The 27,868-nt window shown below is 45.9% G+C and overlaps 1 protein-coding gene across 3 annotated transcripts in view; it reads left to right on the top strand.

Moving 5' to 3' along the window:
- LOC146834963 (protein zyg-11 homolog B) overlaps nt 1-27,868 on the top strand; it is a 308,674-nt gene that overhangs the window by 137,434 nt on the left and 143,372 nt on the right. For all 3 annotated transcript variants that reach the window (XM_085602608.1, XM_085602607.1, XM_085602610.1), the window contains 3 exons: nt 3,372-3,436; nt 20,827-20,926; nt 21,014-21,064. In XM_085602608.1, the coding sequence (XP_085458734.1) occupies nt 3,372-3,436; nt 20,827-20,926; nt 21,014-21,064 (216 nt within the window). The remainder of the gene's footprint in view (nt 1-3,371; nt 3,437-20,826; nt 20,927-21,013; nt 21,065-27,868) is intronic.

Here is a 27,868-nt window from a genome sequence, read left to right as displayed (position 1 = left end):
AGCTGGGCAGTTAAGCTTAACATGAAGTTCTATCAAATCTGTTTTATTCAAGGTGGCCCTCATTTTGCTGCTGCCGTTTAATTAAAACTAGGGATGTGGAAAATTAATTGCATCTGCTTTTCTGGTGACCTTTTATGGAGAATAAAAGAAAAGAAAAACATGTGATTCATGGGCAAGTCTCTGAGTTGGCACACCCTTACTTGCACATTGGCTTGATCTACCTTGAAACCTGACCCGCTTTAACCTGTGTATGTATTTAAATTTTGTAAGCTGAGGCTGGGACATGGTCAGAGCTTTTCACCACCCCGAAGCTATGGCGCTTTCCTGGGACCTGTGGAACACCATCATGAGTACTTTGCCACACTGCAGTCTGGCGAATGGAGCTGAACCCAGCGGCTGTGACCTGCAGGAGCTTTGAGCACAAGCCAATGCCAGGGTTTCTAAACGCTGACTGGCCAAACGTCCGACCCTCTGTCCTTTCGGTCAGCCAGTCACTTACCAGATGGGCGGATGTCCGGCCGGCGACCAGGTGGTCATTCACTACCTAGCAATCAGGGAAACCGCTACCCAGCGTTGCCATGCACAACCAGGCCAGTGCTCAGGAGGCCCTTCCGTGAGCCACTGACCGCTTACCTCCCAATCTTGAGGCACCTCTGCTGCTTCCTGTTCAGGCCAAGGGAGCATGCCCCCGATTCCTGAAACCAGGTGTGCTGAGCAAGGGCAGATAACAGGTGGTGAAGGCAGCCACCCTTGGAACTGTGCCCCCTCCCTCCGCCTGCATAGGGATACATTGGCCAGGCAACCACAGATGTAGACTAAAGCTTTGGTCAGGGAATGACTTTTAACAGCTCACAGCTAGGTAGCTCCGCTGCCACTTAGGAAACACTAACCCAGAAATAGGTTGCCTACTAATAATTTAGCACCAGGTGACCCAGAACATGTGGTACACTTTGGGTGATGGAGGCTGCCCTCTTTTGTCTGCACTCCAGTCCCCAAGCAAGCGGCTCTATGCGCTGGCCCAGAGGCAGGCTATCTGAAGCCTACAGAGGCTCCACGCTACTGCTCTGTCATTATGGTTAAGGGGAGATTCTGACTTAGAGGCATTCAGCTGTAATCCCACAAATTGTAGCTTTTCCTTCTTGGCTTCTCAGCCAAGCAAATATACCAAATGGTTGAACCTGCAGGATCACTTTTGCCACAATACCTCATCAGTTGGGTCAATCTAACCTGTCTCATGATACTCTTAAAGCAGCTTACATTCAAAATGTTTATTCGATTTCAACAAACTAAAGCCATAAACGACATCAACAATACATCAATCACATTGTAAAGATTTCCTTAGTCTGACAGCACCTGATAAAAAACAAACCAGATAAAAAGAAGTATGTGCATCAGACAATAGGTTCAAATAAAACTAAGCCAATCACACTTGTTTAAAATGTTTACCACCAAAAAAGGGAAAAAGGAAAAATTTCTGCAAGCTTTTATAAAAAGAGCAAAACCTCATGAAGAGCATAGTCTTTGTCTCAAAAGGCAATCACATCTACATGGTACAGAAATAGGATCAGAAGGAATCCCCCTGTGTACAACTAACTGATGATGAATTATATTGAGATTTGAAGCGGGTCAACAAAAACAATGATCGGGCATACCAAATGATAAATAAGGCTGTAATGTAGGTGAGGTTTTCAACAGGACATATGCTGTGTCTCAGGACCTATTCATTTCAAACCAGTCTCTCTCTTTTGATTTCAAGGCCATAAAAGCCGCCTTGTTCAAGGCAACTTCGCTACTAACTGGTTTCTGGGCAGGACATACCAGTCTGTCAAAGCATGTTTTGACATAATTTACCCATTCAATTTTATAGACCCGATTTGAAGGACAAACATTCCTTCAGAATCAAATGATTAAGGCCCTTTTCTGATCTGAACCAGACATACAGCCTCAATAACGAAGGCTGCAACTGCAAGGTATTAGACAAGAAGCTTAGCCCAAGCTACTCGTAAATAAAAATGAAAGGCAGCATTGAGGAAGGCAAAGGAGTCTCCTTAAAATCATGTTATTCATTACATGGAAGGTTGGTAGAGCCCCACGTTTTACTGCCATAATCGGCAATGAAAACATGGTTGGCTTTATAGATATCCAACATGACCTTGGTGGAGTTACGACTCAGCCTTTTAGAAAAAACAGAGGCTATGCTCCTGGCAAAAGTATTGTGTGTAGAAGCAACCAGAGGGGACAAGGTCATAGCCAAATCAAACAGCACTCCTAGATATGGGAAAGTTGCTATTCAACTGATAGTGTTGCCTTCATGAGATTTAATGAAATTGATGCCCAGATACAAACTGCTCATGAAGTGCGCAAACATATTTTAAAAACGCTCTAGCCCCAAAGCTGTACTAGATATGAGGACAGCATAAAGCAGCACTGGTCTGGTATCGATCGTAGGCCAATCTGAGGCATGCCCCTCACCCCACCGTTGACAAGTGCTTTTCCAAATGAATTTGATATACAGTAAATAAAAATGGCACCAAGCTACAAACTTGGTGCACCCCCGATTAAGAGTTAAGTGCATGGTGCATTCCCTATTGGACTCGACGAAAGCAGACCGGTTAAAGTGCAATTTGCACAACAAGTTAACAAGCCAAACCTCCATGCTCAAGCGCAAAATTATATCCCAAAGTTTCTCCCTGTTGACATGCTGAGCTTAGATCCATGAAAGCTAGATGTATGGCTTTTTGCTTGGGGACTGGATATTTATTTACAATAAGGTACAGGTAAAGACATTGTTCGACTGTCCCAAGGCCAGGCCACAAACAATACTGAACAGATAATATACTGCAATCATTGACCCCGATCAATAACCTGCTTCAGACCATTTGTCCTATGATCTTCACCACTGAACTAATCAAAGAAATGGGGCAGTAACAACCCAGATCAGTTCTTTTATTTTTCTTAAATACAAGCACTTTCACAGATGTGGACATCATCTTGGGTATAAACTGCCTAACAGCCCAATTGATGTAAAAGGTAATCAGGGCGGCCCGAGTACTGTTAGATTTTTAAAAAGGTCCATAGGCAGCCCGGGTGGGTGAAATTTTGCATGGGGCTTATTAAGGCCAAAGTTACACAAGTAACGTGTCTGCCACTGCCTACAATCTCAAAGGAAATATAAATCTTAAACAAAAATATATTTGTGTGTACATAAGGTTTACTTCTTCTAAACATTGCCTTTAATCATTACAACTGCTGTATGAAGAAAAGCAGTGTGTTCGTCATGAAGGAAAATGTTGACATGATATGCTATATGGCTTCCCTTTTTATATTGTAACTGTCTAACACATTTTTGTTTCTTTATATTTGTCGTACAGCTTCAGAAAAACTGCCTTTTGTCACTGTGCAGCGACCGGATTCTGCAAGATGTTCCTTTTAACAGGTAGGTATTTGAGTACCAATGTAAAGTGCTGCATTATTTTTTTCATGCAAACTCTTGATTTGCTTTTGTGCTTAGCTTCTACATTTTTTTTAAAACCAGTATAAACCACATAGGGATTGGTGTATGGTACTGTTAAAGTGCACATGGAAATTCCAAACGTCATTTCTTCCCTGAAGTAAAAAAAAAACATGATGTAGAGCATTTCAATCATTTATGCTCTTCTGTATTAAACAAGTTACTGATTTTTAGAAACTACTTCTGTAGGTAATTTAGGGCACATCTTTATTTCATTTAAAATGTCATTAAGATGCCTGTGAGTTGCAAGTGTAAATGCAGAATAGCATGTTAAATGTTTTTAAAACATTGGGTAGCGACACTTCAGTCAAATGGAGTGAGACTTGCTTGCACCATTCTATAGAATAAACCTTGAAAATAGATTCAATTTTACCGTAGCAACATAAAATGGAGTAATCGTGTATCATTTGCTAAGGCTTTGACTCGGCCAGCCTCTGCCATAAGGGCTGTACAAATCTAAGAAAAGATGTACTCCTAATAAAAGATTATGTAATGTTTTAGGAGAAGGCATTCAGTGGTGCCATCTTACGAATAAAGATGATGAGTGGGGATGACAAAAAATGAAACGAACCACAAATGGATCTAAGAGTGAAGACTATACTTGCTTGCATTTCTTGTGTCCAGTCCCTTACCTGCATATATAATCTATGTTAAAAATTTACTTCTCAGTATTATGCACGTGTGTTGTGAAAGTTCTCTTTATTGATTTGATCTCTGCTTTTGAGGATTGCATGTTACAAAACAGAATACCATGATGTAGGTTTAAAGAAATGGAGGTAAAACAAAGTGTTTATCAGGATTGTCTGTGGAAAATATAAAATGTAGAAGTAAAAGGTGATTTTTATATTAAGGGTTAATTAGATTATATGCACAATTTCACTAACCCCTAACGCTTGAATTCTCCATAACCCTAAGATTATTCCCCTTGCACCACATGTCTGGCACTTTTCGAATGGGGGGCGAGAAATAGCCCTGTTCTCCTGTACCATCTTCAAATGCCATTACTTAGAACTTTAATTGCAATAAGCGTACGTTATTCCTCTGTCCCTTACCACAACCCTGATAGAGCCTTATTCCACAGCAGATGCCATGCCGTAATCCAACCCAAACCAGAACATCTTCTGTTAGACCACCTCGTCCTCTAACCCTAATCCTAGCTTGCCCCTTGAAGTTAGCTTAAGTCTATCCCTTAAGTCAAAAAGAGGGGTAAAAAATGGGACATCACTCTGTTCTCACCTGACAATCAACACAATATAACAAAATCCAGATTAATCAGAATGGTGCTCATACAGAAAGAATGTTCACCCCACTTCCAAAATTTGGAACCACTAACAGGGTCCTGTACATTTTGTATAAACCAGTTGGCACACACAAGTCAGTACATAAGCATAATTTGCATTCATAATTTTTCACTCTTCTATTGTTTTCATTTAAATTCTGGACTCCACAGGTCAAAATGTAAATCTTGGCTTCCACAAGTCATTTATTTTGGTATATCCACAGAGCTTAATGTCACAGTAGCCAGCACGTGTTTTGCCAACAATTTTGACTTTATCAGGGTTAAAATGTTAAAGAAAATAACAATATAGACATAGACCTTGATGAAAAGATAAACAGTTAGAAGCAACATAATTGCCTCCACCACTATCTCAAAGTGTACTTTTATACCATGCGTACAATGTGACCAAATGCATGTGTATAGTTTGGGTAGGCATGCAAAATCAAAACAAATCTAGTGTTTGATACCAGAAATCAACGTCTCAAGTGACGTGTATAAGCATAACAACTGTCAAAATTATAAGAGACTAGTGACAACAAATTGTGATGAGAGAATATTATATTGCCCAATTCTACATTTCTTAGTAATCACAAGGTAGTGGTAATCATAAAAAAATCAAACCCACATGCCGGCGAAGAGCAGAAAGGACATTAGGCCCCATTACTTCAGATTCTTTGATAGGGTCAAAGCTAACAGCACAGTCGTGCTGTGATGAGGCACCACTGGATCTGGTATGACCTATATATGACAAAGTCTATCTTATCCCAGAATCAAACAAACCAGAGATAGACATTGTCATTAAGAATTTCATATATGATCTAAAAGAGTCTGAAAGGGATTACTCACCCTGTCCTGTCGAATTTAACACCTAAGCTGTGTATTCCTTTCATGTGTCAGCACACCAAATTATAAAACCTAAAAAGATCCCAATAGGTAATATTAATATCCTTCTCCACATGCTATTACAAGATCCTGTAACCCGTATATGTATTCAGATTTAAACTTACCAAAAAGCTAACCACTTCTTCGTATCAGAAGCGAGACGTAAATTATTTAAAACTGCAATTCCTCTTGCTTTGATTAAGCTCTGTATGAAATATACCCAAAGTGTACTGTCAGAAATAAAGGCTACCATGCGATATTGTTTCCAATTCTTTAAAACGTATCTTATGGACAATTTCAGAAACTTACCAATATCGAACGGTATCTAAACGCACAGAGTATTCAGCATTAGGTGGCATTTGGATGGTGGCATATATACATTCCAGCAATCCATTTCTCTTTGGTCGGGATCTGTGCATACCCCATTCATTGCCAATCTCTCCTTTTGCAACTACAAACCTCAACATACGAAACAGCTGAGCCCTCATTAAATCTATTTCACTCTGGATCACCACACAACAAATTACAGAGTTCAAGGAATCTCTTACCTGCGAATAGCAGCCGGTTCTATATGCCACGTCTCTCCAATAAGTTTGAATCTCACAGCACTGCCAACTCGTATGCAAAAACATACCCTCTTCCGAATAGTTTTTAAGCATTTGGGGGATTGGGCTCTACCCATTTTATGAAGTCGACTTCTTTTATAATATAATCTATGAAGGAATTTCAGTTGAATCGGGCATTGTCACTATTTTATGGCAACTTCTCTAATGCTTCCCAATCAGTGGTTTCCATGGGACCTACATCGCTCCCACGTAGTCCGCAGCTTCTGAAAATTGTCCAGTTTGTTGTTTGAGAGTTCTATAAATAAGCAAGCCCCAATTTTACTAGCTTCCCCCATAAGTATTATGCATTCCAAAGGGGTATTATTAAGGCAGGTCTAGACAGTCCACTGTTTCCGCTTATAGTGCATGTCTAAGTTGTGTGCATTTGTAGTTCTTGGTTTTGGATAAATCAAATTATTATTTTTGTGCCTGGGATATCTTCACCCCCCACATCCACAATATCTCCCACTTTGGATATACCTATTATTTTCCACTATTGTAACCCTGTCAGTTCGGCTACTTCTTTCAGCGTCCTTCCTTTCTACAGTGTGTTTTCTGAGCCCTCGATAATTATGAGCACTGTTTTATCTGTTAAATGCTTAAGTCACCAAACTTCTCCAAGCAGAGCACAGACAAACTGTGCCAATCATCTAGGTGCCTGATAGACCCCAGTAGGGAAAGTTGATCTATGCAGTTCATGGCACATAACATCATTAAACATCCTCCCCACTACATGGATCGAAGTGTCTTATTCCAGTAAGTTAGGGCCTATTTATCCAGGACTCTCTGCTGCAGGTGCGGTATATACTCATTACCATTATGATCCGTCCTCCCCATGAGCCCTGTATCCCTACATAATACCCCTGGGGTCTTACGATTTTTTGGTAATCTGAAAAGGGAGGGTTTTTGGCTAATATAGCTACTCCTCTAGAGTCTATTAAAAACACTGAAATACCTCGTGAAGAGGATTGACCCCTACTGAAACAGTTACACTCTGTACCTAATAAATGGATTTCCTACAGTAGCACAAGGTAGGGGTGAGTGTGTACAAATGTACTGAGCAACTATCACACTTTTGATCATGCAGCTCATGCCATTGAGGTTCCAGGAGAGTATTTGTAGTTTCCCCAACTTACGATAGACCTTCATTTTGAGAGGGAATGTATTCACTATAGTCCTCACAATCGGCCCTCACTCTTACCTTTAATGTATGTGATAGTTTGTTTTTTGATGTTCTAAATGTTTTTATCGAAGTCTCTCCAAGGCTCATAAAGAACTGTCCCCAATTCCCCCACCCCACTTTCCTAACTGCAAGTTCAGAACAACTTGTACCCCAACTACAGAAAAGCAGTTCATGCTGCCCGCTCCCATAATCCACACCTGTCTTCTTTCAGGGGTTCCCTCTTCTGTCATGTACCAAACTTGTTAACCTTGGTTAGGCCAAGGGTCTCACTGCCTCTCACAAATCTGAACTCATTGCTCCTCATCTCTGCTATCGCCACTTTCCTCTTGACAAGATGGGACCACAAGATGCAATCACCAGACTTTCATAAATCTATGGTGTTTATAGTTGTCATTGTCCTCCATCTCATTGGGTGCCAGACTTTCACCCCAACTGAAAGAGCATCCCACTTACCACATTGCTTCCCAGTTATGAGCGGAGTCCATTCCGGCCTATGATCAGCTGCCAGATTTCTTTTCCCGCGTACCCAGTCCCAAACTTTTTGAGGCTTATCAAAAAACACCATCTTGGAGTAAAAAACTACTTTCAGTCTCACAGGGAATATGAACATACACTAAATGTTCATTACTCTTGCGTTTTTTCTCACCTCTTCAGACGAGCTTCTCAATTTTTGTACCTTTTATCGCATAGTCTGGAAAAAACATATTTGCTCCCCTCCAGAGTCCATTCTTTCTCCTCTCTAGCCGATTTCCACATCGCGTTTGTCATGGAAATTGAGGAATTGGACAATCAATGGGCAGAGCGGGCCCCCCGGGGGCGGGCCAACTGATCGGCACCCCTTGAGCCTGTCCATGGAAAAAAAAAAGCAGAGTAAAAGTGATTCAAGGCCCATAATGCAGTGTATCCAATCTTACAAGAATTTTTCTGGGTGCGCCACCTCTTTCCCTTTGTGCATTCCCATGATGTGGAAGTTACACCTTGGCCTCCCCTCCACTTCGTCTACTCTGTCCTTGAAATGAAATAAATGAAATACCAGTATTTGTAAAGCGCACAGCTACCTCCGAAGTGGTGTCCTGGCTCTGGGGGCCATCGGGAAGATTAAGCGAGCTATTGCCCAGAGTGACATGGTGCTGGGCTAACCTGCCGCCGGCGCCTGGGATTGAACCGTTAACCCCATAGTACGGAGTCAGGCACCCTGTCCGCTGCGCCACACCTCTTCCACTTGAGAGAGCAAGTCCATCCAAACTATTAAAGGGCAAACCTTTGACCCTGGGAACCTGTGCTACTGATTGCAAAATAGGACAATGGTTCCCTTGGGGGAGGGGGGGGGGGTGTACTTATGCCTAAACCTCCAAGGTTAAATGTTGTAATCCAGAAACCATTGGCTCAAGTCATACAGTGTGTTTAATTGAATACATTGTATCCAATCTCAGGTGGTCAAAAAAACACGCAGTGAAAATGAATAGTGACACTTGTGAAAGGTTGTGGGTTGGTGCTGTGCAACAAATTGTATACAACATATATAGACATATGACAGGGGGCTGATGAAATGCTGATTCTGAACACTACTTCAAATAAGAGTATGGTGCGTGCATCATAACACTAGTCTTTTTTTGTCTTAAGTTTCAACCCTATCGAATGTAATTTGGCAGGGCCTTCATCAGGACAGCAAGAAATTGGTTGCACCCAGAACAAAAGGAAAAAAATCATCCATTCAAATCAATTCAAAACATTAATGTGAATTTGGTATATCGAGGTAGTCTGATATCGCCCAATTGCTGGAATCTGGTACCGTCTTAAGATAGGATAGACAAGACCTCCAGTGATCAGATGCACTTTGTAGACGCTATAAACATCCAAGCTGTCAAGAGAGCAGGTCGCATGGAGAACCAGGTGCTGGGACACCTGAGACGACTTCTTGTTCAACCTCCCTAACCATATCCACAACATTTCTCCAGTCCTCCCTTCTTAGCGCTACGTCTACTCCCACTTCTCCAATGCGAATCTCTAGTGCCGCACTTGTGCCTTTTGATTGCACACAGGATAGCTTCTGTGTCCGTCATTCCAAGAGACTGTGTTTCCTCATCTTGATCATTGTGTTTATCACCTGAAGTGACTTTGCCTCCACTCCTGCTCACGGAGGGCTGGGCACATTTGTGAAATTTGCCCAGGCTGGGTATCTGTGCTTTCTTCTTTTTACCATGTCCTTATGTTGCCATGTGGAGAGGCTGCAAGCCTTTTGCCACATGTTCCATCTGTCAGCAGCTTCTCACATTTTCCTAATGGTGTTGATCAGTCTCTCGGTTTGGGCCCATGACTTTCGCAGGGTTTGGCTACCATTCCAGCAAGGTGTCTGCCCTCTCTCTGCTCAACTCTGGCCAAAACCAGTCCTGACCTTGCAGGCCTCGCCGCTACCTCCCAATTGGCCGCCATTAACAACTGGCTGACTCTGGCGGGTGACGAGTTCGCCCCTCTGAGGCGGCTCACAGTTAAGCGGGCCCATGCAGCCAATCGATGGTTCACTTCAGACCTAAAAGGGAAGAAATTAGCTGCAAGGAGAGCCGAGCGAGCTTGGAGAAAAACTTACAGTCCCGAGTTAAAGACAATCTACTTGTCTGTCCTAAAAACCTATAAAAAGGGCATTCTTGAGGGCATTCTTGAGGCTAAAACTGATTTCTACACTAGCAGGATAATGGCAGCTGAGTCCCGCTCGAAGGAAATTTTCTCTACGGTCTATGAACTGGCATCATCCAGTCGAACTATGGCTACCATCCCCCCTCTCAGTCCCTCTGTAACTCGCTCAACGAGTTTTTTATTGATAAAGTGGCCAAAATCAAACTTAACATTCCCCCACCTTCCCTTTCATTTGCCAATCCCTCCCCCCCGCCCACGGCCCCCAAACTCAATTTTATTCCACTGTTAACTAATGACACACTTCCCCCACTACTTCGTCGAGTTAAATCGGGTTCTCCCCTAGACTTTGCCCCAGCCCATATTCTTAGGGAAATTTACTTAACCTGCCCTATTCCACCTCTGACCCTTCTCAACGACTCGCTAAGGGAAGGAACTGTTCCCAGCCCACACAAATCAGCGGTTGTAATACCCGTCATTAAAAAACCTGACGCTGATCCATCTTCCCCCTCCAATTATCGTCCCATTTCCCTTCTGCCTTATCTAGCAAAAGTCCTGGAAACCCACGTCACAACTACCTTAAGCACCCATGTAGAAACTAATCACTGCCTCTCTCCTTGTCAAGCTGGCTTTCGCCCCTTGCACTCCACCGAGAAAGTGGTGATCTCGGTAATGGACGAGCTGCGCGAGGGTATCGACACCAACCTTCCGCAAGCCCTGATCCTACTAGACCTGTCCGCCGCCTTTGATACGGTGGACCATTCCATCCTCCTGAACCGTGTCAGGGCGGCGGGCATAGAAGGCTTGGCCTTCTCGTGGATTGAGTCCTTCCTAACAGGGAGGGCCCAAGCGGTCCACTTGGCCGATTTCACCGCTGTCTCCCGTAAGGTGGAGTGTGAGGTTCCTCAGGGCTCATCACTTTCCCCCCTCCTATTTAATTTATACATTTATCCCCTCATTTTTTCGCTACAGCAGATGGAGGTCACGGTGTTCAACTACGCCGATGACCTCCAGCTAATCTTCAATCTTTCTAATCCCTCTTCATCTGCTCTTAACGTCCGGACAGTCATGACATTTATTCAGGATTGGACGAACTGCAACCACCTCAAACTCAACCCGGACAAGACCGAGTTAGTCCTGACCGGAGGTGGTTGCAGTCCATGGGCCCCATCCCATTGGCCCCTGTCACTTGGTGTTCCCCCTCTTCCCGTCCCTAAAGTCAAAACTCTCGGGATTCTCCTGAACTCACAACTTTCCGTCCATTCACAAGTTGGTTCAGTGGTCTCCGCTTGTTTTTTCTCACTAAGAATAATCAGGAAAGTCTCCCGTTTTTTTTCCTTATCTGCTTTAAAGATCATTGTGCTGGCCATGATACTATCACGAATTGACTACGGTAACATTATCTACAATGGGGCTCCTGCTTATGCGATTCACCGCTTGCAGCTGATACAGAATCAAGCTGCCCGCTTGATTCACGGCCTACTCAAATACCATTGAGCCACTCCATTGCTCAAAGCATTGCACTGGCTCCCGGTGAGAGAGCGCGCCCTCTTTAAACTTGGCTGCCTCACCTTTCAGGCTAGGTCGGGAACCGCCCCTGAGTTCATATGCTCTGCCATAAAATCCTATCTTCCAGGCCGAGAACTTCGCTCCACCCATATGGCTCTTTTGGCCATTCCTCGCTTCAAGAAACAGAAATCTGGCGGAGCGAAGTTCGCTGTTCTCGCCCCGCTCTTTTGGAATTCCCTTCCTGCTGTCCTTCGCACATCTCCTTCCTACGTACAGTTTCGGAAGGACCTCAAAACCTTTTTATTCGACCGAGCCTACAATGCCTAGCCTTCCACTGATGACGGCCACTGCATCACCCAAAGCGCCATGAAACCGCATGGTATAGGTGCGCTTAATAAATGCTTTTAAATTCAAATTCAAAGAGGGCAGTTGTCCTGGGCCCACCTTCCATTGGGCCCCCTGAGAAAGAAAAGTTTCTCTATCTCACCTCTTTCTGTTGCAATATTTCAACTGCTGACTTCCTGTCTCTACCTCAGACTATGTCTGTCTTTGCCAACTGTCATCTTAAAGATTTAGGGGGGTCATGAAAAGATACATTTCAGTGTTTTTGTGTCACCCCATTTCTGCATGTTTTTTGTCATAAGGCGGGCTAAAATTAGCAGAAAATGGGTAATCGAAATCAAAGTAGTTTTTTGCCATAATATGAGCTTCAACTAGCAGAAAACCTGGTAACAGAATGCAAAGCTGTTCTGAACAGGGGCTCACAAAATATTTTTTTACCAGAGTCCTCAACAATCCTTAAGATGACACTGCCCTACCCTAACCTAACCTCTGAAATATTTAAAATGATCTTCTTAAATCAAATCTCAGCTGTCAGTCATCTTGCATATTTTGCCTTTTGCTGGACTCTGTGTGTATTTTTGTTGGATTTAGAACACTGTTCTTTACCCCTACTAACCAGTAGTAAAGTTTCTGTGCTCCCCCTTTTAAATATGGTCAAATTGTCCTTTGGCACTGATTGACCTAATTAATTTACCTATAAGTCCCCTAGTATATGGTACAGTACTGTACCCAGCGCCTGTCAGTTGAATGTCGTTAGTGGACTGCAGCATCTATTGGGCCATCCACTACAGTGGCATTGCAAGCATGGCTTTAGGCCTACAATTTTAGCCTGACTGGAGAAGTGTATAAACTGAAACTCGATTTTCCAGAATAAAGCCTTTTGACAGGCTAAACCCTTCCTTTCAGATAATAACAAGTTCGAGGCATGTGGGCTGCTGAATTCATATCTGTGCATAGATCGCCGCCTAGTGTTGGGTCCGGATGATTGCACATTGTTGTCCTGGAAGAGTCTTCGAAGCATCCTGAGATGGGTGACTCCTCCCCTGGACCACAGTGCGCATGGGCATCCTCTCCATCCCCAGATTGTTTTTTTCCGCCATTGGGTTCGGATGCAACTATCTTAGCTCAACTTCGGAATACTTAGTTTAGGCCAAAAGGCCTATAGTTTTCGTCGGTACAGTTACCGTTCGGTGTCGACTACTAGTCCTAGTGCTCCACACCCTTTTTCAAACTTTCGATTCGACTTGGTCAAAACTTCGACGCTCCATCGACGATGGAATCGAGAACTCCGTTCAAGAGGTGTCCGTTGTGCCACGCCAAGTACCCTCACATCGACGTCCACCCGGTCTGTAACAAATGTCTCTCGCCGGATCACGACGAATCAAAATGCATGGCCTGCGCACGGTTCCGATCCAAGAAAACTCTATGGAACCGACGGGCAGCGAGACTCGAGGCCCACCAACATATTCAGCACCGAGGACGCCGAGAGCGTGGAAGAAATACTATCTAGCCCCGCTTCGGAGCATGGTTCCCGATCGGACGACGATGACGAAGAGCTCTTTCGACGTGAAGAAGCCGTCAACGAGGTAGGGGACATCGACGAAGCCTATGGGGCTGAAGAAGACAGCTCTCCCGAGGAGTTAGGCCAATCCGTCGAAACGGAGGCCGAAATTAGTCGTCAGGCTCCGGTCGAGGGATCGCCTTCGGGCCTTACCCAAGACCTAATCCATGGTTCCTCGGCCCCGCCTTCCGGCCCGGCACTGAACACTATGCAAGAGCCAATATTACCCAAGACGACCGGGTTGTTAAACCCAAAAACATCCATCGCTCCAGTCCCTTCAAAATCGAAAGCGAAAGTGGTGGTGGTCGGATCAATGGCGTCGAAACAGTCCGCTGGCCCGGCACCGACGCCGAAAAAAGTCGTCGGCTCCGAACGCGTACAGAAAGACTTCGGCGCCGAGCTCACCGCAGCAGACGCGGTCGACGCTCAGAAAAGGCGCGCCCTCGTGCACCACAAGGCACCGACACCTTCGGCACCGACACCGAAGCCCGTCGCCTCCGCAGTCAAAATGGCCGCCTCGGCAACGTCGACGCCTAAAGCACCGATGCCGAAGAAGTCCTCGACTACGTCGACTATCGATGCATCCCTTCGAGCCAGTGACCCCCTCCCGACAAAAAAGTCGGGGTCGGCCTCCACACCTACTACCAAGATGCCCACCAAACCACCATCTCAGTTTGCTGTGCAGCAGGTCTCTGCCTCTCTTCAACGTATCCGGGACCAGGTAGCCCTCCACTCTACCTCTGGTCCCCACACTACCTCACCCGGTACAGTGCACTCGGAGCCCACCAACATCACCTTTGGGCTGCCACCGACATCGGCACCAAAACTTTTTCAAATTCGGACACGTGTCCTCCACACACAGTCCACCGCCTCTGGCCTAACGGAACACGACCCTTCAGGGCCACAGTTTATCGACGCCAACACTGGCAGGCTCATGCTCCACAAGCGCAAGATCACGCCAGTCAGGGAAGAGGTGCCATACAAAATTCCTCTCAAACGCAAGCTACCGGTGGAGCAGGAACCAGTGTTGCAAGAACACTTCCATCCCCTCCCACTAGCTCCGCAGTCCTTTTCTCCAACCCCTTCTGAATCGGACACAATGCAGGAATATGGTGGGGACGAGACCATCTACCCCGGGGACGCAGATCCCGATGACACACAGGATCCTGATCAGGCATGGGATGACCCCACAGACCCAAGTGTCACGCCACATGCTCAGGATGCGCAACTCTACAATATTAAAACTTCTCCTACAGAGGACACGGCCGCATTTAATGCCCTTATCGAACGGGCAGCTGCTCATCATGAGGTGGAACTGCACTCTGACGCCATTGAGGAGGACTTCCTGCTTGACACTTTCGCATCTTCGGAAAGGACTGTCAAGACTCTGCCCATGCTTAAAGGGGTTCTGAAGCCTGCCAAAGACATTTTCAAGGACACCACAAGAGCCCGTGTGTTAAACCCAAGGATTGAAAAGAAATATAAGCCTGCACCTGGTGACCCTAAATACATTAGGGGTCAGTTGCCATTAGACTCTATGGTGGTTGCCAACGCTCGCAAAAGAGCCCACTCACAGACAACTGGTGATGCTCCTTCCCCCGACAAAGACTCAAAGGTCCTTGAAACATCGGGCAAACGTGTCGCAGCGCAAGCAGCCAATATCCTGCGCATCGCAAATACACAAGCACTCCTGGCACGTTATGACAGGTCACATTATGACACCCTAGAGTCACTGCTCCAACACCTACCAGAGGAGTATAAAGAGTCAGCAGAGCTCCTCATTAGAGAAGGACAACTCCTCACTAATGCGTCCATCAAATGCGCACTAGACGCAGCTGATACAGCGGCCAGGGCGATAAACACAAGTGTCATGTTACGACGCCATGCCTGGTTACGCATCTCAGGCTTCAAACCCGAGATCCAAAACAATATCCTCAACTTACCGGTTAACACAGAATTTTTATTTGGCCCAGACGTTGACACTACCCTAGAGAAAATAAAAAAAGACACGGATACTGCCAAATCTATGGGGGCGCTACAAAGCCAACAATTTCGTAGTGGCTCCTTTCGTCGCACTGGAAATAGGGGAACGTCACGGGGCCAGGGGTCACAACAACAGTATGCTAAAGGTAGCACACAGACCACCTACGACAAAAACAACAGGGGTGGATATCATGGATCCAGCGCCAAGGGTAGGGGACGTGGATATGGCAACACCAGGTCCTCCCCAAAAAACAAACAGTGACGCCCTCTCCCTACCCCCCGACCACTTAACACCTGTCGGGGGACGACTCCAGCTGTTCCTGCGCGCATGGAAGAACATCACCATGGACAGGTGGGTCAGGGACATCATTCAACATGGGTACTGTCTGGAACTAACTTCCACTCCACCCAACATACCACCAAAGCACCGTCCTATGTCAGCCGAACACTTAGATTTACTCCAGCAAGAAGTGCTTGCTATGCTCGCAAAAGGGGCCATAGAAGTAGTGCCCACCGCCCAGCAGGGCACAGGAGTGTACTCTCTGTACTTCTTGATCCCAAAAAAGGACGGCTCGCTCAGACCTATCCTAGACCTGCGACCCCTAAACCTATATATACTGTCGGAGCATTTCCATATGCTCACCCTCCAACAGGTTCTCCCACTACTCACTCAGGGGGATTTCCTAGCTACACTAGACCTGAAGGATGCATACTTCCACATACCAATACACCCTTCACACAGGAAATACCTCAGATTCACCATTCAAGGGAATCACTATCAGTTCAAAGTTCTCCCCTTCAGAGTAACAACAGCACCTAGGGTCTTTACCAAGTGCCTGGCGACAGTGGCCGCTCATCTGCGAAGACAAAATATTCACGTCTTCCCTTATTTGGACGACTGGCTAGTTCAGGCCAAATCAGCACAACAATGTGCCGCCCACATGTCCCACACCATTCACCTTCTTCACGATCTGGGATTCTCACTAAATTACCCAAAGTCAAGTCTCCAACCTGCGCACGTACAACAGTACTTAGGCGCTACAATCAACACTCTGGCTGCCACAGCTCAGCCAACTTTAATGAGAATCAACAGCATGCAACTACTGATCTCAAAATTCAAACCTCAACACTCCCTGCCGGCGCGAGTGTTCATGCAGTTGATAGGCATGATGGCCTCCTGCATCTTCATAGTCCCACACGCGAGACTACATATGCGCCCGCTTCAGGAGTGCTTAGCACGTCAGTGGAATCAGGCTCAAGGACAGTTGAAAGACCTAGTGTTGGTGAGCGGTCGGGCATACAACTCTCTGCATTGGTGGAATCCACAAAACCTTTGCAAGGGCCGACCGTTCCAAGAGCCTGTTCCACAAATAATACTGACAGCGGACGCGTCTCTCCAGGGATGGGGAGCTCATGTACTCAATTACACAGTGCAGGGACTATGGACTACACAACAAAAGAAGATGCACATCAACCTTCTGGAACTGATGGCAATCTTCCTGGCAATGAAAGCATTCAAAGTACACCTGTGCAACACGGTCGTGTTGATCCGGACGGACAACATGACTGCCATGTACTACATACAGAAGCAGTTGTCTCATCTGGCTCAGAGCATGTGGAAGTGGGCCATTCAGAGGAACATATTCCTCATGGCGGAACACCTCCCACGAGTGGGAGTTACACCCATCAGTGCTCCAACCGTACTTCCAGCAGTGGGGTCATCCAGAGATAGACCTATTCGCCACAAGGGAAAACGCAAAATGCCAAAGCTTTGCCGCCAGGTTCCCACATCCACAGTCGCAGGGCAATGCGATATGGATGAACTGGTCCGGCAGATTTGCGTACGCTTTTCCCCCAGCGCCGTTGATACCGCTAGTGGCACGCAAACTGCGACAGCACTCTCTGACACTCATCCTGGTTGCTCCAACATGGGCACGCCAGCCATGGTACACCACCTTTCTTGAACTTTCCGTGGTGCCGCATCAAAGGCTGCGGATCAAACCCGCGCTTTTGACGCAGAACCATGGAGAAATTCAACACCCAGATCCGCAACAGCTGAACCTGGCAATCTGGCTCCTGAAGTCTTAGAGTTTGGCTACCTAAACCTGCCACCTGACTGTATGGAGATCATTAAGGAAGCTAGGAGACCCACTACCAGAGCTTGCTATGCAGCCAAATGGAAGAGGTTTGTCATTTATTGCAACAACAACCACATTAACCCGCTAGACGCATCTATACAGAACATAATCTGCTATCTATTACACCTATACCGATGCAATCTGGCATACACCTCAATACATGTCCATTTAACAGCAATAGCAGCCTACCTCCAAAACAGGCAGCACCTCTCTTTATTCAGAGTGCCTGCCATCAAAGCCTTCTTAGAAGGACTTAAACGGGTGATTCCCCCAAGGCACCCCCCGGCACCGGTGTGGAACCTCAACTTGGTCCTCACCAGACTAATGGGTCCACCCTTTGAACCTCTCCATTCTTGTGAGATTCAATTCCTCACCTGGAAAGTGGCTTTCCTGGTTGCCATCACTTCCTTAAGAAGAGTTAGTGAACTCCAGGCACTAACCATTCAGGAGCCATTCATACAAGTTCACGCAAACCGGGTCGTACTACGTACCAACCCCAAGTTCATGCCTAAAGTAATATCGCAGTTCCACATGAACCAAACCATTGAACTGCCGGTTTTCTTCCAAAACCCACAAAATGTCGCTGAGAGGATGCTCCACACACTAGATGTCAAAAGGGCCCTCATGTACTATATTGACAGAACTAAAAACTTTAGGAAGACTAAACAACTCTTCGTTGCCTTCTCTCCACAACACAAAGGCAACGCCATTTCCAAAGCAGGTATAGCCAGATGGATCGTTAAATGTATCCAAATTTGTTATCAAAAAGCTAAACGCACATTAACGATTCCTCCACGAGCCCACTCAACACGGAAGTTAGGGGCGTCCATGGCTTTCCTGTGAAACATTCCTTTACAAGAAATATGTAGAGCAGCCACATGGTCCACTATACATACATTTACTAAACACTACTGTGTAGATGTACACTCAAAACAGCAGGCTGCTGTAGGACAGGCTGTTCTCAAAACTCTTTTTCAGACTGCTGCAGCTGGCACGGGTGGCCGCCGCTAATAGGAGGTACTGCTGTGTATTCTATGCACAGATATGAATTCAGCAGCCCACATGCCTCGAACTGATTATGCTACTTACCAGTATGCATCTGTTCTTGGCATGTAGGGCTGCTGACATTCATATCGCCCACCCTCCTCCCCGGCGCCTGTCGCAGCTGCAGCTCTCAGAATTACTGTATAGCATGGTCATCACTTCCTGTATCTACTCCATCACTGCCACAATGGCGAAAAACAATCTGGGGATGGAGAGGATGCCCATGCGCACTGTGGTCCAGGGGAGGAGTCACCCATCTCAGGATGCTTCGAAGACTCTTCCAGGACAACAATGTGCAATCATCCGGACCCAACACTAGGCGGCGATCTATGCACAGATATGAATGTCAGCAGCCCTACATGCCAAGAACAGATGCATAATCAGTTACACCAATGTAGGCCTTGCAATCCACAAGGTAGTGTAAATGGTATTTAAAACTAGGACATGTGGAAATGTAATAGTAACATGTCTTTACAGTGACTAGTACCTAGAAACTATTTTCACTGTGGCAGACATAGCTGTCCTATGTAGAAAACCACATCACAGATTAAAATACTAATACTCTATCTCTGGAATGGGACCAACTAGAAAAATATTTAGACAACTATTTTTAAAAGTTATTAAAAATCCAATGCAACTTTGAAGATGAATTTTTAATAAATATTGCGAAAAAGTAACTTTAACAAAGTTGTATTTTCTCATTCTGAAGTGCGGATTGATTCTCCAGCTTCACCCAGTCAGTAAATAGACATAAATAGATGTGAAATGTCTCCCACGAGCAAACAATAGGCTGATTTGAATGGGCAGAGATGGCTCCTCTAAACTCCACAGAATACGCTTGACAGGCCTGCTGGGTTCACATATAACACTTGGGGCAGAGAAAAGGAAGCCACAACAATTATTGTGGTTTAACTGTGTGGTTGCTGAATTACTCTGCTTTTGTCCTAGTAGACTTCTGTCTCTGGGTGTATTGTGGGTACAGTGGCTGCTTTAAACTGGATTTTAGTGTTTGATGTGGGAGGACACTAGGATTACCAAAGCACATTCCCGACACACTTCCACCCCTCAGGGCCCACATTTAGGGTGGTCAAAAACTTTCACCATCTTGAAAATGCTAAACATTGGTAGGGTTGCCCCAGGAACATTTATTCTATTGATTATGGTGTTCCCGGGAGTCATTCCCACCAAGTAGCTAACAGGCATAAATGTGGCACCTCCGGGCATGCATTTCAGAAAACTTCCTGGACCTGCAGAAGATCAGAAGAAGACTGAACCTGCTGTCTGTGGCCTGAGAGGAGCCCTGAACGATTGGACCTGCTCCCTCTTGTACGTATGCCAAAGAAGTTGACTCCAATGATGAGTTAGCGTACCTCCTGTATATCTTCAGGCAAACAAGCTACAAGAGGCCTTTTTCTGGATGTACCCAGCTTACCAGTGGCAACTGGACCTGGACCGCGTCCTTCTGTTGTCCTCTGCCTGACACCCCCGGAGTCTCTCAGTGCCTCCCTTGAGGTCCTTGGAAATTTAGAAGTGTGCTCCTGTGGTGGTTTGGGAAGTAAAGGACTAAGTCAGAAGGTGAAATCTGTTACCAGGACGAACATGCACGTATGCTCCATTGCGCTCCGTCTCAAATTGCGCCTTTGGTCCCGGTCTACAATGACCATTGACCATCATTGACGACTTGTGCTTTCTGGTGCCATTTCAACTTTAAAAAAAAAATCATATCTCCGGTTTCCCTCATTGAGTTTTTGTTGTTTTGGTGTCATTTGTTTATTATTTTTCTAATTCGGTTTGGGCTTTCTGTTGGTTTGTATTATACCAAGATAGTTCTTTCAAACTATTAGTGTAATTCTTGGCCTGGTCCTGAGCTTTTAATACCTCCTCCTAGTCCTTTCCGTTCCTTTCGGTGATTTGATTTAATTTAGGCACACAGGGATGTACTGCCAGGGATGGAGCCAAATCAGGGAAGAAGAGGAATTGGGCTTGGGCCTTGTGCATTGTCAGCTCTCACCCCCACATTTAAGTTTCGAACCTTGACAAGATTCATGCTTTTCCCAGTTGTGTCCAGTATAAGAGCTTGGACTACTGATATTTCTGCCGTAGGTAATTTTTTCTTATTCCAGATTTGACATTTTCATCTTCAAATCCTATTTTCCAGGTTTGAAGCTGCCAAACTTGTTATGCAGTGGTTGTGTAATCATGAAGATCAAACTATGCAAAGAATGGCTGTAGCAATCATTTCCATCCTGGCTGCAAAGGTACATTCTGATGTGTATCATTCCTAAATTGTATTAAATGTGTTGAATTTTCCAATTCTTATTTTACATTCTTTTTTTTTCCTTCAGCTGTTAACTGAGCAAACTGCTCAACTTGGTGCTGAACTTTTCATTGTCAAGGTGAGTACATTATCTATGCACAGTGTTCTTTTAAACTCATGCTGCTGTTTTTTAATCTCACTTTCAGAGAAATTTAGGATTTGATGTCTGATAAGGACAGCTGGGAGCATTCAGTCTGATATTGTTAGTGCCTCTCTTGACACCAAGCTATAAATAGGCTGCAATCCATATTTGATCTTTCCTCTTCAGTACTGTTGCCCTAGTGTACCCCCTACTCTGCTTTACAGAACAACATACTGTTTTTCTCTTTACCACCGAAGAATTCTAATAATAGTATGAACATGCAATAAATGGGCTAATATATACCCTCGTGCCTGTATATTATGAGGCTATGGCAATTAGCCAAGCATATGTGTGACCATATTGAACCATAAGGCAATAGGGAAAGTGCCATTATGAGGTTACAGACCTCCCGAGGTGACTTGAAATTTGCTTTTTGATGTACACTTGTAGTATGCATTATTATGCAGTAAATATTTTTTGCACCAACCCAAAATGTTTTCTGTTGTTCTTAGTAATTCATGAATAAGCGACCCAGTTAAAGTTTGTAATTCTGAGGCCTTTTGGGACTAGAAATCACAGAATGCAAGAAAACCAAACTCAATTCAGTTCTGCTCTCTGCTCCCTCTACGGGCTTGCCTGTGGCCTCTCTCAGGTGAGGCGGAGAGGTGGCCAAGCAACAGTAGTCGGAGCCTCATAGATTATTAATCATCATCAGAAGACTTTTGGAAGTGTCTGGAGACTTGGCAGCTGCATCAATCATAGCCCATCAGCATCTGCATGCATTTCTTTGAATCCGGAATGTCTCCACAAATGGTGTACAATCCTGGTTCCTTTTTCAAAGTGGCCGACTGAGAGCACTTGGTATCATGGTGTTCGAGGCATATGAGCTGCAGATCACACACTAAGGATAAGATCGCCATCTGGTGTTGGGCTCAGATGATTGCAGGTTGTTGTTGTCTTCGGAAGAAGTCTTTGGTCACGAGATTGGTGACTCCTCCCCTGGACAACAGTGCGCATGGGCTTCCACTCCATCCTCAGATAGTTTTTTTCCGCCATTGGGTTCGGATGAACTTTTTTCCGCTCCAGCAGAAAACTTATAAGCAATCACTACAACTCTCAAAATTTGAAACTCGACGTCGAAATCCATATTGGACCGAATCCGGACGCGGCTGATGGAAAGGACACCTTTTAAAAAATGCCCCCAATGTGGAGCAAAGTTTCCTCATAGCGATCACCACGAGGTCTGTAATTTGTGCCTTTCACCAGACCACAACGAATCCAGCTGTCCAGCCTGCGCCGCATTCCGTTCCAAGAAAACTATCCGGGACCGAAGAGCTCGACGCCATATCATGGCCAAGCCGGTTCCGGAACCAGAAGACATCTTTGCGCAGGATGTCCCTGACGACGACTCCGAAGATCTCCAGATCGTGTCCGAGGCCGACGATTCTGATCCGGGGCAGCCTGCGAGTACCAGCCCCACCTACCCCAACACCACCCAAAAAGACATTGGTCAAGACTCTGCCAGCTGGGCCCAGTCGCGATCAAAAAACATCTTCAGAAGCCCCGCCCTCGGGCCCGGCTCCGAAGAAAAGTAAGCCTGCAGGTGGCTCGGGCTCGAGCAAACCTCATGTAATTGTGCCTATAATACCTTCAGCACCGAAGCAGGCTCCGAGACCGAAATCTCCATCGGCCCCGAAACGTCACTCGGCACCGACATCTCCACCGGCACCGAAACGTTCTTCGGCGCCTAGGTCTCCACCGACACCAAAAGGCTCGTCGGCACCGAAAGGTCCTTCGGCACCGAAAGGTTCCTCGGCACCGAAAAATCCACCGGAACCGAAAAGTTCTTCGGCACCAAAAACATCCTCGGTGCCAAAACAAGTCCATAAAGAACAAAAATCAAAATCAGAAACCAAAAAGTCGGCGCCAAAGCCGCCTTCGGACAGTGAGGAACTCTTTCGGCCTGATCCAAAGCAAAAACGGATATACATAAATCCAAAAACTGGACATGTCACAGCGGTGCCCTACAAGAAAAGGAAGCTGGACACAACACCTCCTCCAGCACCTCCAAGGAAGAAGGACTGTGCCACTTCACCCATACGTCCTTCCTCTCCTACATTACCTCCTATTCCATCCCCCCCACCCCCACCGCCTTCACCTCTACCATCTCCTTCTCACACACCACCTCCACAGGATGATGATGATTTAGGGGGAGGGGGAGACCCAGATTTCTTTACTTATCCCACTGATCCTACTGATCCCTTTACACTCCCGGACACAGCACCAGTAGATGACTGGACTTACCCTATGCCTGATATACCTGACCCCACTCCATACCACTCAAAACCCTCCCCTCCTGATGACCATTTAGGGTTCGGTCAGCTTATAAACAGAGCAGCATCGTTTCATGGCGTCACCATGCACACAGACACTCCTGAGGAGGATTTTCTCCTCGACACTTTTGAGCAGTCGCAGAAAACAGTTCACATTCTACCCATGATTAAGGGAGTGATAAAGCATGCCAATTAGGTTTTTAAAGACCCTGTCAGGGCCGGGTTCTCAACCCCAGAATAGAAGAAAAATATAGACCGGCGCCACAAGATCCTGCGTACATCAAGGCGCAACTCCCCCTAGACTCACTAGTCGTATCAAATGACAGAAAGCGGGCGAACTCCCAAACAACCGGAGACACGCCGCCCCCAGACAAAGAGTCTAAACTCTTGGAGGCTTCCGGCAAAAGGGTTGCCGCACAAGCTGCTAACCACTGGCGTATTGCCAATACACAAGCCCTATTGGCTCGTTATGATAGAGCTCATTATGATCAACTAGAGGATCTCTTGCAACACCTGCCTGATCCATACAAAACACAGGCCACTGACCTCATCCAAGAGGGCAAACTAATATCCAATGCCTCCATTAAATGTGCATTAGACGCAGCGGACACCGCCTCTAGGGCAGTCAACACAAGCGTATTGCTTGGACGCCACGCATGGCTGCGCATTTCCGGCTTCAAGCCGGAAGTCCAAACCACCATTCTTGCTCAACCCTTTAATCAGGAGCAACTATTCGGGCCTGCAGTAGACACTGCCCTAGAAAAAATGAAGAAAGATAATGAGACTGCCAAATCTATGGGAGCATTGCAGTCTACTCAACCCAGAGGCTCCTTCTGTTGCTCCTTTTATAGAGGAGCTTCCAAAAATGTGGGAACAGACAACTCTTCCACCTTCAAAGCATCAGGTCAAACATCCCCTAACAGAGGATATTTTAGAGGAGGTTATCGGGGAAACAATACTAAAGGCCGAGGACGGGGCAATAACAACAACACCCGCACCTCTACAGCCACCAAACAGTGACTTGCCACCACTCCCCCCAGACCATTCCACTCCGGTCGGGGGAAGACTTCAACAGTTCCTACCTGTCTGGAATACCATCACTACAGACAGGTGGGCAAGACAAATTATCCAATCTGGCTACTGCCTCGAACTCATAAACCCACCCCCAAACATACCACCCAGGCACCGTCACATGACGTCTCACCACCTCACGCTCCTCAAACAAGAAATACAGTCTTTGCTTCAAAAACACGCAATAGAACCTGTTCCACTACAACATCAGGGCACAGGAGTATATTCCCTATACTTCCTCATTCCCAAAAAGGACAAAACCTTAAGACCCATACTGGACCTCAGACTACTAAACCAGTACATACAATCGGATCATTTCCACATGATCACTCTCTAACAGGTCCTTCCATTACTTCAACAAGGAGACTTCCTTGCCACATTAGACCTCAAGGACGCATATTTTCACATCCCTATGCATCCCGCTCACAGGAAGTATCTACGATTCGTGGTAGATGGTCAGCACTATCAGTTTACAGTTCTCCCATTCGGAGTAACAACTGCACCCAGGGTATTCACCAAATGCTTGGCAGTTGTGGCAGCATATCTCAGGAGACAAGAAATCCATGTCTTCCCCTATCTGGACGATTGGCTCATAAAAGCCAATACTCTAGACAAATGCGTTATCCACACTCACCGCACTATTCAAACCCTACACAACTTGGGATTTACCATCAACTATCCCAAATCTCAACTACAACCCTCCCAAGTACAACAATACCTGGGAGCCACCATAGACACATCCAAAGCCGTAGCTTATCCCAGCACAGCCAGGATAGCCAACATACAAAGTCTCATCAAGAAATTTCAAACACAACACTCTCTCCCCGCAAGAGTGTTCATGCAACTCTTAGGCATGATGGCGTCATGCATCTCCATAGTACCCTACGCACGCCTTCAAATGCGTCCCTTACAGGAATGTCTAGCACAACAGTGGAATCAGGCCCACGGACACCTTACCGATCTGGTGTTGGTGGACAGCCGCTCACTTCGCTCGCTGAAGTGGTGGAACACCATCAACCTGTCCAAAGGGCGGCCGTTCTTACAGCCTCTTCCACAAGTTGTGCTGACCACCGATGCATCTCTCACGGGGTGGGGAGCCCACCTCCTTCAACACACCACTCAGGGAAGGTGGACCACTCAACAAAAACAGCTCCACATCAATCACCTAGAACTTCTAGCGGTGTTCCTAGCACTGAAATCGTTCCAAGTGCATCTACAACACAAGACTGTCCTCATCCGCACGGACAACATGACCACAATGTATTACATACAGAAACAAGGAGGGACACATTCTATACAACTGTCCCAACTGGCGCAACAAATTTGGAGATGGGCAATTCCCCAAAACATCTACCTGCTAGCAGAACACCTCCCAGGGGTTCAGAACCAGGTGGCCGACCCCTTAAGTCGCCACACACAGCAGATACACGAATGGGAACTACACCCCAAAGTCTTACTCCCATTCTTCCAAAAGTGGGGACAACCAGACATAGACCTGTTTTTCTCCACACAAGAAAACGCAAACTGCCCAACCTTCGCCGCCAGGTTCCCACACCCACGGTCACAGGGCAATGCAATATGGATGAACTGGTCAGGCAGATTTGCGTACGCTTTTCCGCCTCTCCCACTCATTCCATTTGTTGTACGCAAACTGAAACAACAGTCGCTAACACTCATCCTAGTGGCTCCCACTTGGGCACGTCAACCCTGGTTCACCACACTTTTGGAACTATCGCTAGTTCCACATCAAAAACTGCATCTCTCCCCGGATCTTTTAACCCAGAACCACGGAGAAATCAGACACCCAGATCCTCAAACACTGAACTTGGCAATCTGGCTCCTGAAGTCTTAGAGTTCGGGTACCTCAACCTTCCTCCAGACTGTATGAATATCATAAAAGAAGCCAGAAGACCTACTACTAAGGCATGCTATGCTGCAAAATCGAAACGATTTGACATTTACTGCGCTAACAATGACATACAACCACTGGATGCTTCCATCCAAAACATCATTTGCTATTTACTACACTTGCAAAGATGCAATTTAGCGTATTCCTCTATACGTCTACATCTAGCGGCATTAGCAGCCTATTTGCAAAATAGACAACACCTGTCCCTCTTTAAGGTACCAGCCATTAAAGCATTTATGGAGGGTTTTAAAAGAATTATTCCTCCAAGGTTACCACCTTCCCCGGTGTGGAACCTTAATATTGTTCTAACAAGGCTCATGGGTCCCCCATTTGAACCAATGCACAAATGCGAACTGCAGTTCCTAACATGGAAAGTGGCTGTCCTCATCGCAATCACATCCCTGCGAAGAGTAAGTGAAATACAAGCCTTAACTCTCGAAGAACCCTTCCTACAACTACATCGGAACAAAGTGGTTCTTAGGACGAATCCAAAATTCCTCCCTAAAGTCATTTCCCCATTCCATCTAAACCAGTCAGTCGAACTGCCAGTCTTTTTCCCTAATCCAGACTCAGTAGCTGAGAGGGCACTTCATACCTTAGATGTTAAGAGAGCCTTGCTGTATTACATCGACAGAACCAAACCTTTTCGGAAAACCAAGCAACTGTTTGTTGCTTTCGCTCCACCACATAAAGGCAACCCTATTTCCAAATCGGGTATCGCCAGATGGATAGTGAAATGTATCCAAATATGTTACCAAAAAGCTAAACGTTCCCCCTAGGGCGCACTCCACGCGTAAAATAGGGGCTTCTATGGCATTCTTAGGGAACATCCCCTTAGAAGACATTTGCATAGCAGCCACATGGTCTACTACACACACCTTCACTAAGCATTACTGTGTTGATGTGCAATCCAAACAACAAGCTTCAGTAGGCCAAGCTGTCCTAAAAACTCTATTCCAAACTGCTGCAACTGATACAGGTGACCACCGCTAGGGGAGACACTGCTATATAGTCTATCCTTAGTGTGTGATCTGCAGCTCATATGCCTCGAACGGAATATGCTACTTTCCAGTATGCATCTGTTCTTGGCATGTAGAGCGGCAGAGCCACACACGCCCACGCGCCTCCCCGGGACCTGTATCCGTTCCAGCATTGTCTTAATTAGACACTACACATGGACATCCTTTCTCTTTACTTCTTATACACTCCATCGTTTCCCATCATGGCGAAAAACAATCTGAGGATGGAGTGGATGCCCATGCGCACTGGTGTCCAGGGGAGGAGTCACCAATCTCGTGACCAAAGACTTCTTCCGAAGATAACAACAACCTGCAATCATCCGAGCCCAACACCAGATGGCGATCTTATCCTTAGTGTGTGGCTCTGCAGCTCTAAATGCCAAGAACAGATGCATACTGGTAAGTAGCATATTCCTTTTGCAATATGAAAGGTGATGTGGGAGGTACGCTCATTTTGGAAAGGCAAGGG

The sequence above is a fragment of the Triturus cristatus genome, chromosome 4_2 (genome assembly GCF_964204655.1).
Source record: "Triturus cristatus chromosome 4_2, aTriCri1.1, whole genome shotgun sequence".
NCBI lineage: Eukaryota > Metazoa > Chordata > Amphibia > Caudata > Salamandridae > Triturus > Triturus cristatus.
The sequence above is the reverse complement of the archived record's forward strand: the minus strand, read 5'-3'. Positions and strand labels throughout refer to the sequence as shown.